Source organism: Phlebotomus papatasi, chromosome 1 (assembly GCF_024763615.1).
Source record: "Phlebotomus papatasi isolate M1 chromosome 1, Ppap_2.1, whole genome shotgun sequence".
NCBI classification, from domain to species: Eukaryota; Metazoa; Arthropoda; class Insecta; order Diptera; family Psychodidae; genus Phlebotomus; species Phlebotomus papatasi.
Genome location: NC_077222.1, coordinates 80,747,601 through 80,760,458, shown reverse-complemented (window position 1 = coordinate 80,760,458; position 12,858 = coordinate 80,747,601). Strand labels below are relative to the sequence as shown.

The 12,858-nt window shown below is 33.7% G+C and overlaps 1 protein-coding gene across 3 annotated transcripts in view; it reads right to left on the bottom strand.

Annotated features, from left to right (window-relative positions):
• Nucleotides 1-12,357, bottom strand: part of LOC129810318 (serine/threonine-protein phosphatase PP1-beta catalytic subunit) — a 35,814-nt gene extending 23,457 nt beyond the window's left edge. For all 3 annotated transcript variants that reach the window (XR_008752723.1, XM_055860706.1, XM_055860705.1), the window contains exon 1: nt 12,153-12,357. Coding sequence is in view for 2 of the 3 variants with exons in the window: in XM_055860706.1 (XP_055716681.1) it covers nt 12,153-12,204 (52 nt within the window). In the remaining variant the exon portion in view is untranslated. The remainder of the gene's footprint in view (nt 1-12,152) is intronic.
• Between the last annotated feature and the right edge of the window lie 501 nt (nt 12,358-12,858).

Sequence of the window (12,858 nt, the reverse complement as noted above, 5' to 3'; positions counted from 1 at the left end):
TTAAGTTATTGTTTTTTCTATACAAGCACTATTTGGAAAAAATAGAAATAAAAACAGTTTTTATGACGATTTTTCAGTTTTCGAGAACTAATTCTTGTATAATTGAATTTTGATTTTCATTTAATTGTGTGTAAATCGGAGGCCTTCCCGCAAGAAGAGTTCAGAACATACATTTATAATTTTACTGCTTAAACTCTACAGAGTTTTTTTTTTCAATTTTTCAATTTTTCCCCTCCCTCGAAATTTCTACCTTCGATCGTCGGAGACACGGAGACCACTTTTCTCAACACATTTTCAAGTTTCAGACGATTTCTGAGAAATGATGTTACGATGTTTGTCCGGCCTTTACCCACGCTTAGAGACCAAACGGTTGGAGATACAGATTTGGGACCTTAGAGGAATCCCCCCATAAGTCGACCTTGGGATCATTAACATTCTCCTCGTTTTCCTGTCACCCCTCCCCTTCTTCTCCAAAACCATGTTTTCTGGGATTACCCGAAAATGCGTCGTGCGATTTTTTTCATTTTCTGGAAATGTTTTATAGATTACCTATAAGCGGACATTTCGTTCTCATATAAAAATACCCTTGAATCATTCCTCGATCGTCATTTCCTCCTTGAATCGTCATTTCAAGATTGCAGGTTTAAAAGACTCACGGTATCATAGGCTCGTTGGAAAGGTCTTGAGATTTCTAACCAATACTAATGAACCAATACTAATCGGTTATGAATTATGAACCGGTAATGTACCAGTTCATAACCAATAACTGATTTTTATCCTAAGTTCAACTATATTACTCCTCAGATATTCTGAATGTTGTTTAAAGTGATTTATAAATCGGTTCAAATCGGTTGCGATTCAGTAATGAAACGGTTATGAACCGATAAGTAATTTTCGTCTGAAAATTAATTCTAATATATAAGCTTTAGACCTAAGGCTTAACCACACGACTCAACTTTTCTAAATTTCTAATAGTTAAGATTTCTTCAAAAATTTTTACTTAGAGCTGAATATTAAAAATAAACAATCATAGATTCTAAAAAAATAAAATTGGTTGTTATTTCAGATGGTAAGACCTTCAGGAACTGGGCTAAAAATCTAGCCTGAAGATCGTTAGAAGACCCTTAAAACTATTTTGGAGGATCTTTTGAGTGATTTACGAATCGGTTGAAATCGGTTAGGATCCATGGTTCCTAACTGCAGTAAATGGTAAATGATGCGAAAGTACTTTTGAGGTATAGGGGAAAGTGACCATGCTTGATACGATCCAAGCTTGATAATAACTATTTTTTCCTATGTTAATCAAGAGTTATGACTCATCGCAATATATTTCAATAGCTGGTGCTAAGCCTCACATTTCCTAAAAAAATTAGGATCCTAGCTCTTTTTTCCTAGATTCAGGAAGGAAAAGTCAAAAATAGACCCAAATCTGTAATTTCGATACATGATATTTCATAAGTATTTCTTAATTAATGTCGCTGTTCACGAAAACCACTATCATAGGCACATAGAGGGGTCATCAGTACTAATATTTATGTAAAAATATTTGTACTTGGTGGAAACTGTTTTTGTGGGTGGTAACAAATTCATAAATTCTACTTGTGTCCATCCTATATTTTAAGAAGGGTCCATGAATGATAATTTTAATGTGGCAACTATATCATTAGATGTGATTCTTTCATAATTACACATATTGCAATCCGCCAATTTTACCGACAATTGACATAATCTTCAACCCTGTTGCCTGAATTTTAAGGTTGCAGAATGACATTTTCATGGACTCAAAGTGAAAAAATGGTTTTCGCTAGCGTCCTAATGTCATAAAAACATGGCTTAGAAAAATTACATAAAAGTGATTTTAAAACTAATAACCAGTCGTACAAACGATTTAAGCAGATAGATTAGAGTTCCGTCTAAATATTGATGTGCAATTTTTTGTATCCGGTGAATTTTTTGCAGTGAGAATGGGCCTCCGAATTGTCGAATCAATTATTATACAGGAAGGCCCCGGACCCAACTTGCATAAAAATCGCCACTGAATTTCCATTTTCTTCTTGAGGAAAATCTAAGGATTTCCAGGAACTATTTGAGGTTGGATTATGAACCTAATAAGTGAGACATTTTTTTGTCATAGTGGAAGAATCGCTTCGGTTTGTGTGTTTATCAGAAAATAATCACAAACCTTGGACATTATTTTACAGTATCAAGCATGGTCACTTTCCCCTAGCATCCAAGTTCTGAGTTTAAGCACTTCGCAAAGCCTGGGACGCTTTGCCATATCAACCTAAAAGGAATAGAACACTATAGAGCGAATACTCTAAATACTTTTCTCATTGTGTGCTTTAATTAAATTGTATTGTAAAAGTAATCAAAAGAAAAATATCCCAAAAAATTCTTTTGGTTGTTTTAATGAGAAAAATAATTGGTCCACTGGTAAAATAATAGGATCAAATTGACCCAAAATCCTTTTGCAAAGGATGGATCAAATCTCAATCGTTGAATGCACGTTTATCATAACAGAATATGTCAATTTGATGCATTAGTAGCGAAAGGATTACATTTGGATCATTTTGATCCTTTTATATTTACGTCCCTTTTACGACTTTATCTAACAATAATTTATTAAATAAATTCTGCGCAGATAAACAATTAATAGGGCCCAGCTAACCTACCCAACTATTTTCTGATATCGTTTCAAGTTCATTTAATTCGGTTAAAAGCTTTCCAGTTAAAGAATCTCAGATCCCGTGAGCTAAAAAATCTTACTTGTCAGAAGAATTTCTTTTTATTTTCTGAATGCCATATGTGCTCACTGAAAATCGAGATAATATATGATTTTGTCTAACATATTCTTCCACTAAAATTACTCTTTAACTATTTATAGAAATGTTTCTGACAATATTTTGGTTATAAAGCCATAAAGTTGTCTCAGACGATGTCACTTTGCACGTGGTTCAAAAAAACTGAGCAAAATTTATATTTCCTAAATAGAAACTTTATTTCTTTATCATCCAATTTACTCAATGCAAAAAAAAACAAGAAACGGCGTGTAAAAAATACTCAGGTTTATCAAATTTTCTACTCAAGAGATTATAATACACTCTCACTGTATTACGTACATTTCAAATTCTAGTCACACAAATGAAAGAAAATTGCACGACACACGAGACTTGTGAAGAGTCTCCCTGTCACTAATAACTTTGTGTAGATAATATCGTCTTTGCTTTCAATTAATTTTATATTATTCGCCAAGAAGACACACGAGAAATTTTCTCTCTCCCATTTGCCCATCGTAGACTCTGGTGAATGATGAGGAAGAGAAACGTGAAGAATTTCTCAAGTGTTAAGTGAGAGGCAAGACAGAAAAAACAAATCTTAGATAAATTTATAGAACAAAAATACAGACAAACTTCGCATTAGTTCTACAGATGCAAAAAAAATTCCTCTATAAAAGGGAGTCCAATTTATCTTTCGGTATATAAAAATAGCTCATCTCCACATAGTCTAAGAATTTATTGAGAAGACAATTATATTGGTATTTTTCAATGATTAGAAAAATGCTTTTTGCGTCGACTTTATCGCAAACTCCTATAAATTTTTGATATCGCTTCCGTGCTGATTCACTTTCATCATCAACTTCTTATCAATATGTCCGTGTTTTTCACGTTTGATAATGCCTAAGATCATCACCATATGATATAGATTTTGCACAAATAAGACGCGTGATTTAAATTAATTTTTAAAATTTTGCTTAAAAAACACTTAAAAAATTAGTAAAATTAAATTTAACACAATCACGACAACACATTTTCTTCTATATTGTTACAATTTATCGCATTTTCTGTAAATTGTAGAATTGCGTGACTGCATTTGCTACATTTTATGCGGTTCTTGCTCTATTGTGAAAAAAAACACATTTTTATTCTAAATTACAATCGCATCTCTTTATTTTATGAGAATTTTTATTGATCCCATTACCAATGATTGTAGCGACGATTTTGCGTTAAATATTTAGATTAAAGTAAAAAAAAAACCGAAATTCCTAACAGTTCAATTAGTAAATGGAAACATGAGAAATTGGTGTATTTTTTCACATACAACAAATGTATTGAATTGAATTTTTGATGGTTCAAGCTTCGTAAGCAGAATACACATTTTTCATGAAGAAATCAATAGTTGATGGTATTAGTCATTAATTCTTTAACACTGCGGTAAATGTTTTAATACGGTTCACGACGCGATGATAAAAACACCGAAGCAACAATATATCATTGAAGTACCTGTACTTTTTATTTTAAATTTTGAATACTTTTCAATGTAATTATTTTCAGATCATCAAAGCTTAAATCAGCCTACACAAAAACACATAATTTATAAGTTCTCCTTAATCAAAGTTAAATCAATAACGACAGTCATCATTAGATTTTGACTCATTCACTTTTTGTGGGAATTTCTTTTTGATTCTCTATATCTATATAGTGTATAGGCAACAATATTTAATAAAAGTTCGCATTTCCTGTCTCAAAAACTCTTAAATCATCTTGTAATAGAATTGCTTGTTCTACAACTTTTCTGTTTATTTATAAATTATACTTAGATTAAAATAACTTCCCAGACAAAAGACAAAAAAGACTAAAAGCAAAATAAAATGCTCCTCCTCTTACTATTGTTTTGGAAATACAACTGCCACATTTTACTACTTTTATCATCGTCTGTATCATTTTCGCTGCTTTACTATTACTATTTCTGGAAATAAAACCTATAGGCAATTCTCTTCTTTGTACAATTACTTCAATACGAGCGATTTTCTATACCAAATCAACACCTGTATAATATCCTTTTTATATCCTCAAATTTGCATGAGAAAAATTATTGGGGAGATTTAGGCAATATTTATGGTTAAAAACTCGTCGATAAAAATAAAATGTTTAATTCTAAATGGTGAAGTTAAAAGATAACACTTTTGCTGATCAAAAATCGTGTCAAAGTCCAATTCAGAAGGCTGGCGATAATATTTCAATTGTAAGCAAATTTATTTTATATGGCACGAAAAGTATAGGTATATAAAAGAATACCGCTGAGCGATGCATTTTTTCCGCCACCCAGTCAGTACCAGATGGACTCTTATACATTAACATGTAAAAAAAAACAAATTTAAAGTGCCTTTTGTTTTGTTTTTTAAACCCCAAATTTTTTAAAACATTTCCACCTCTAAATAAGTTGGATGCTGATTGGTCTTATTTGGTATTTTCACTAAAAGGGACAGATAATCCTAACCGGCTTATGTAGGTGAGATTCTTAACGTGAGCTAACTCGGAGTGCATGCAAATTCGATTTAGAGCTGAAGTTGGGAGACGCCATTCAGTTATCTTGAATCAAATTCGTGAAATTATACAAATTTTGTATTTAAACCAAAATATCAAGGATTTGGATGGAGTGACAGAAAAGTGATATATGGGTGAAATGTAGACCAGAATGTTCTCTATAATTTTGCCGTAGAACTTGAACTCATCGATTACTCAGAAGCCAAGATAAGCGAGGTTTTTTGTTTCTTAACTCGTTTTTTCATCCAGAGTGCCCCAAGTGTTCATTTGTTGAACTTCAACTAAATCAAAGAATTGTTGTATTTTGCGGGACTTTCCATTTAAACCCCTATTTTAAGTGTCTTGGTGGAGTAGAGGCAGTCAAATTGGCATCTGAGTGATTTCAAAGCGTTATTATTGGAAAAATCAATTTTTTCACACTTAAACGGCAAAATCGGAGTGATAGCGTAGTCTGAGTGGAAAATGATGTATGGACGAAATGTAGAGACAAATGTGCTCTACAATTATGCTGAAGTAATCATCAAAATCGGTTCAGCGACAGTCGAGATAATTGAGGTTATGTGATATTGAAATTGTTTTTCGACTGTGGCGCCCCTGGTGTTGGTCCCACGAAGTTCAAATATTCTAGAAAGTTGTAGCATTTGGTGAGATCTTTCGTTTAAGCCCTCATTCATCAAAATCGGTCACATAGAACCGGAGATATGATTTTTTGAATTTTGTGAACTTTGACCCCTCATATCTCCGGTTCTATTGAAAGCACAGCGCACATACGCACCATTTTGGAAACGTCCTAGACTGGACTACAACATACTAAAATTTCATTAACTTGCACAATGCCGTTTTTGAGAAAAGTGACTTTGAATTTCGATGAATTTTCACGCTATCACAACGCCACCTGTGGTGACTTTTTGAACTTACATCTGAAAGTGCTCATTGAGACGAAACCAAAAAGGTAAAATTTAGGTCGCTATGTTAGTTAGAACCGGAGATAGAGGCCGGTCAATGTTCGAACTTTGACCCCTTATAGCTCGGGTCAGGGGTTATGGATCGACTTAAGGTTTTTTTTGTTTAATAGGTATAATCAACGGCTACAACATACTAAAATTTCAGCCCGATGCACAATGGAATTTTTGAGTTATTTAACTTATAAGATTTAAAAATTTTCTTTTTAATAATAGCGCCCCTAGCGGTGGTTTTATGAACTTGTGATGTTAGAAGGGGAGGTGGCATTTCACGAGAGCTTTCCAAAAAGCCCTCACTTTTTAAATTCTGACAATTATAACCGGAGTTATGGCCATTTTAAGAATTTTTTTTTGGACCCTTATAGCTCGGGTCAGGGGGATCGGGGGACCTTAAGTTTGGTATTGATGGAAAGCCCTAAGGCCCAGCTATAACATACTAAAATTTGAGCCCTCTCGATGCCATAGGGGCGGAGCTATTGAGAAAACAAAAAAGGGGGGTCTTCAAAATGGCGGAAGGAGGGGTGGGGGGTGGGGGGTCAATGCACCAAGTTGCAATTTTCACCCGATATATAACCTTTGCCGAAAACCGCATGTCGATATCTTTTTTAGTTTAGGAGCTATTAAGCTCCAAAGAGCGGCCGGCCGGCCGGCCAGCCGGCCGGCCGGCCGGGAACGTAAAATAGCCACATATATATTCGTGATCAGGAAGTGCTGAAACACATTTTGGCCAAGTTTGAGGTCGATCGGACGACATGAAATTTTGTTAGGATTATAGTAGGTGAGATTGTTAAGAATCTCACCTAATATTCACTCTCAATTAGATAAGATAAACAAATACTTAAAAAAAAAACCTGTTATAAGCCTAAATTACTTATAATAGGTTTGATTCTTTCGATGTAAATTCGGCTTGTGGACTCCCTCGAAAAAGTATGATAATTCACGAAAATCTGTAAGAATTCCCGATAAGTTCCCTTACGGCTCTCAAGACTTTCCTAATTTCTAGAATTGAAAAATTTGTTCGAAATTTTCCTTTTTTCTTTAAATTTTCGGCCAGACATGTTAAAGGAACACCTATTGATACTTTAAGAACTTGAGTTTTAACCTATTAGCACACCACTTTATACCATTTAATAGGAAACGAAATTTTAATAGTTTTCTTTATAGAAAAAGGCAGATTTATGAAAATGCGCCATACTATGTCTTGTACTTTAAATAAATAAAAATGAAAGCGTTATCCGAAAATCCGGGATTATTGGGGTTCTCTGAGGTAGTCTGTTACTTTTTATTCCAGTAAACCCGCGGCAAGACTTCATATTTTAGTAGGATCGCTAATACACAAACGTTCTGGAGTTAAAATCTCCAATTTTGGATGCATGGAGCAAGCTTGAAGATAGGTTCATCAAAAATCTAATCGGTAGTATGCCAAATCGCACTCTTGAAAGAATTTAGAAAAACTGTGGAATCATTAATTATTAAAAATTTGCATAAAAATTAGTTCCCTAATAATATTACAGAAGAATTTATTGACCTTTTCGTAGTTATACGATCAAAAACATGTTAAACTGATATTTCCTCAATTTAAAGTCTCAATTGAAATTTGAGAGACATTTCAGTGTCCAAAAATTACAATAACCTATTTTAAATGAATTCAATTCAAAGTATTTTTCAGAAAAAAAAGGATACAGACAAAGTTTTGAGTTCTGAAAAGTGACATTATAGCATTGGTACGCACTTTATGTTAATAATAAATTATCAAAATATATCTTTTTAAACCAGAGATATTGGGAAAACCAGAGAAACCGCACGGCCGGCTAGATTTTCAAAATGGTAAGTGATCACTTTCGGATTCAAAAATGATTAAAACATGTATATGTATACCCTATGAGTATTAGACCGATTGAAGGTGGTTAACCAAATTGGAAGATTACAATAGGTGTGAATATGCAAAAATAACACCTTAAAGTATAATAATAATGAAGCGCTATTATGACTCTTCAAATACTGTTATTGAAGGACTCAAAATCTAAAAAACAGAAAGCGATATTCTTTCGATCTTGACCTAGTTTATAGGTCTTACTCCCAATTTTAAGATAAAAAAAAGCTTTAAAAATTTGAGCTAAATATTTAGTATCAAAATTAAAGATTTCCAATTCTAACTTACTCTCGACGACCTTTAAAATCAAAGAAATTTAAAAGGAGTTTTATATTTCTATTTCCGCTTCCTCATTGTAAAATTTGTAACATATTTTTTTTAAATCAACTTTTAAATTCCATTTAAACATTTAATGCTTGAAGATTTGTCTCAGAATTCAGGGGCTTATCTTCTAACGGCATAGTTTTAAGAAAATTAAACTTTTTAACTACTTTCCATCTATACAAATCTAGTATAAGACGGAGTAATTCGGAATCATGTCCGTTTCGGAATTTTCAGATTTTCTCATTGTTTCAGATGATCAAAGCGAAAAAGAAAACCACGAAGAAGTACAAGAATACATTCGATAGTACTTCTTCCTCTTGTCATCTAAAGGTATCAGGAAATTTACAGTTCCAAATTAGGCATCAAAATCCTAAAATAGCGAGCAATGTTATTGTTATTTGTATCTTGAACCCTTTAAGGACGATTGGAACACCGGTGTCCCATAAAGAAAATAATTTTTCCTGACTACATAAAGTTTTTTTTCTTATGTCTGCTAATAATTTTAAAGTAGAAGGTTGAAGGAATCTACAATACTTTTTGCAAATCTCTAGCTATTTGCTATGTAGTAAATATTTAAGCTCAAAAATGGCGAACTTTTAAATTCTCAAATTCATAATTGATTTTATATATTTTTTATACTTCTAATATTTTTTAAGTAAAACCCTTTTGGCAATAAAAACTACAATACTCATACGTCATATTTTTCTTTGATGCGAAAAATATTATTCATTGGTATTGTCAGAAAAAATTACTTAAATTTTTGGGCTATTTTTGCCCTTATCGTTCATAGAAGTACAAAATACATCGAATCAGACTCTGTTGGACTCTCCAAGGTTAGATGTAAGACTTATCATTGATTATGTGTCTCAGTTTAATTTTTATTGTTGTTTTTCAGTCCGTAAAAAGTGTCTCGTCGTTAAAGGGTTAATACAGTAGACTCTCGCTAATTCGGCTCTTCCAAGATCGGGCAACATTTTAATTCGGGCGGCGGTTAATTTTGAAAAAAAGTGTGTTGACATTTTTCAACTTTGGCTATGATTATCGAATTAAGCAAACATTCCCAAATTTTTCACGGTTTCACTTAGTTATGGTATGATTTGGTATTATTAAGATATTTTAATGCAATTCACAATAAGTATGAGTATCTAAACTTAATATGAGTATGCAGATGAACAAAAAAAAATCGTTGCATTTTAAATAGTTTGATGCCCGAATTTCTTTCTTATTTGGGTAACATTTGGGTCCCAAATTCCCGAATTTGAGAGAGTCTACAGTAATCCAATCCTAAGTTAGATTTTTTTAAAAAAAAAAAGTCGTGATTGATAAGAAATTAGAGCAGTTAAGCCATATTGCTAAGTGTTAGGTCTGAAACCCGTATTACACTGCCTTTACGCTCTTCATGTACTGAGTAACCAGCCGAGTAATGAGGAAATTACCTCGCCTCAGGATTCATGCTATGCTAGTTGGACATGTCGACATAGTAGGGTAAGTGTGCCAAATTTCGGCATAGTTGCATGCAAGCATCAAAGTCTCAAGTTTGAAATGTAATATTTTAAATACAAATTGATTTTTTTTATTCTTTCTCCTGAAAGAGTGTTGCTTGGAACCTTGTAAAGAGTTTAACGTCTTTATTTACTCTAAAATCATTCTTGGTACATTTTAAAATGAATAAAAATATGGACATAGCTTTGGTGCCCTATTTCGGCCACCTTCATTCTCATAGTTCCTTGCCTTTCCGGAATTCTTCCAATGTCTTTTTCACGTCATCTTGTTTGTCGAAGCAACATTTTTTGTTATTTTTTGCGTTGTATAATCTCTAGAGTACGTAAAATCTAAAAGTTCATGGAAATTCGAGAAAGAAAAGAGGTGGACGAAATTGCAAGCTGGCCGGAATTTTGCACACTTACCCTATAAGCTTATACGGATAAGCTAAAGCAGAGGGATTTTTCGCTTATCCCGGCGTTCCTTTTATAAACTAATCATGGAAAGCGACGCGTGATCTTACTTTCCTTCTGAATCATTCTACTCCTCTAAAAACATGTTTATCTTAGATACTTTAGGAATTTATACGAATTTCACTAAAACACTCCAAATTCCAAATAGCCCTATTCAATCAATCAAATTTTTTTTTTTTTGACGATAAGTTCCAAAGATATTTCACTGGGCAAAGAATAATCTCCCAATTAAAACAATAAAAGAACCTAATTTGGCATAGTTGTCCTTAATATGAAGTAAATCCATGGCAAAAACAGAAGAAAACTGTGAAAACATTGCATATTCTTGGTATTACATTTTTTTCGGGGAGAATGCTCAATTAAGCTTTCAAAACTGTTTTGTGTAAACTAATTCAATGTAAAATGTTGCAAGAGAGGAGAATTTCCGTAAGAATAGTCAATTTGCATTCATGAAATTATAATTTCTTATTCTTTATAGAGCAATCCACATCAACATTTCTCTCAACTCGTTTTTCATCTCTCTTGTTCTTCTATTTTACTTTATTGCTCTCTCCGCTGGAGCATCTCTTGTGGCTTCTATTCGATGGTCGATTGACTTGAAATTGCTTTGGCGAGCTCGGTGAGAGTCACTCAACTAGAGAATGTGTGGCGGAGGGAAGTGGAAGTAATATTACTTTTTTTTTAAATAGAAAAAAAAAAACCTGGCAGAACTTGACAAATTAATAAGAATTTCACATTTGGTATCTATTGATTTCTTCCCTGTGACATTTGGACTACCATTCTGTATCCTAGCACTTTTTTTTTAAATATTTTAGTCTCCCTCGTGATGTGTATTTGATCGGTTTGGAATGGTATTCACTGTATCAGCGTAGAATCCTCTCTGACCATTAATTATGTATGTTTGGGAGTTCTATCAAGTGCACACAACTGTTACAAATGTTAGTTCAAAACTGAACTTCTAGTCTTCATCTTCATGTGAATTATACACACGATTTTCCTATTAAGTGCAGGAAATTCGTAATTGCAGGAAGGCCCCTTGTGACAAATCTTCCATCTCCGTGTCATTCTCCCCATTTTTTTGCCGGACGCTTTTCTTTTTTCTTGCGTCTTGCCGAAAATTTGCTGTCAAGAAGTTTCTTGACCATGGAATATATTCCTGATTCGTGTGACTCATAGGCATCGAAGATTCTCAATGCGAGAGCCCCCCGCGAGAAGATGGTGGGGCATCTTATGTGCCTTTAACTGCTGACACTCTGTTCCCTGCACTTCACACTCTCATCTTTCTCATTGTATTTATTGCCATTGACTATCGCAAAGCCATGCACACTAAAATATGAGCAATTAAACTAGAATATCATCATGCTCGAAGCGCAGCAAAGGAGGTAACATTGTAAGAGAAAACCAGTCGCTTCTACATAATTTTTTCCCTTCAACTTTTCTCCTTTTTCACCGCCAGCCACTTTTTTCTCGTCCGGACAAAACTTGAATATTTTGTGTGGACATGTTCGTATCCACTTTAGTTTTTTTTATTTCTCTAAATAGTTTTTTTTCCGCAGTGTGCAGTGTGTTATAAGGCATATATAGACTCTGAACGAAAATAAAGTGTGATTATGTGGGAGACGATGACTATTTTTATTGGTATATCTCGAGAATGAGGATGAGATGAGAAAGAAAAAAATTCTTCACGCTATTTTCCCAACTACGTGCCGCTTACCCTCTAATAGCCGTTTAATGAGGCTGTCCACATTGAGATCGAAATCAACCATAGTCACTTTTCACACTTCACTTGGTTTTTAATGCAAAAATTACACTTTTGGGCAAGATTTACCGTCCGGAAGACAATTTTTCTTCAATTTCCACCCAGACCAAGTAAAAACATGGCCGCCTACTCTTACCTCACTGAAGCACTCCTCTACACTTTTTACTCAAAAAAGCCATAGATTGATATTTCATCTTCAATAATTTTCACAACAGATGGCGCTATTTGTCAATCTTGTCCCAATTTTTGGAGAGCGGGATTTTCAAAATATAGGGGAAAGAGCGCGCTACCTTCCCGGCTGACACCATTAGCTGAGTTCAGCGCTGAAAGCAGCTGATTACCGCGAGCTAGAAACTCAGCAGGATTGTATGAAATTAGTGCTAAGGGTGCTAAGGCAATATCCCGGCCGGCTATCTACTATGTACAAACTCAGTATAAACTGAGTATAATACTTAGTAGGAAACTAGTATGCCCATATAAAATACATAGTAGATTTTGTATGAAATGTCCCAAATACTCATCATTAGTGTGCGTGAGTCGACATTTATACTAAGTATATACTGAGTACATTTACTTTGTATTTACTTGATTTTCCTCATTAATTTTCAACAAATTTTCCGTGTATTTTTCTAATATTTATACTAAGTATTTTTCGTGTATT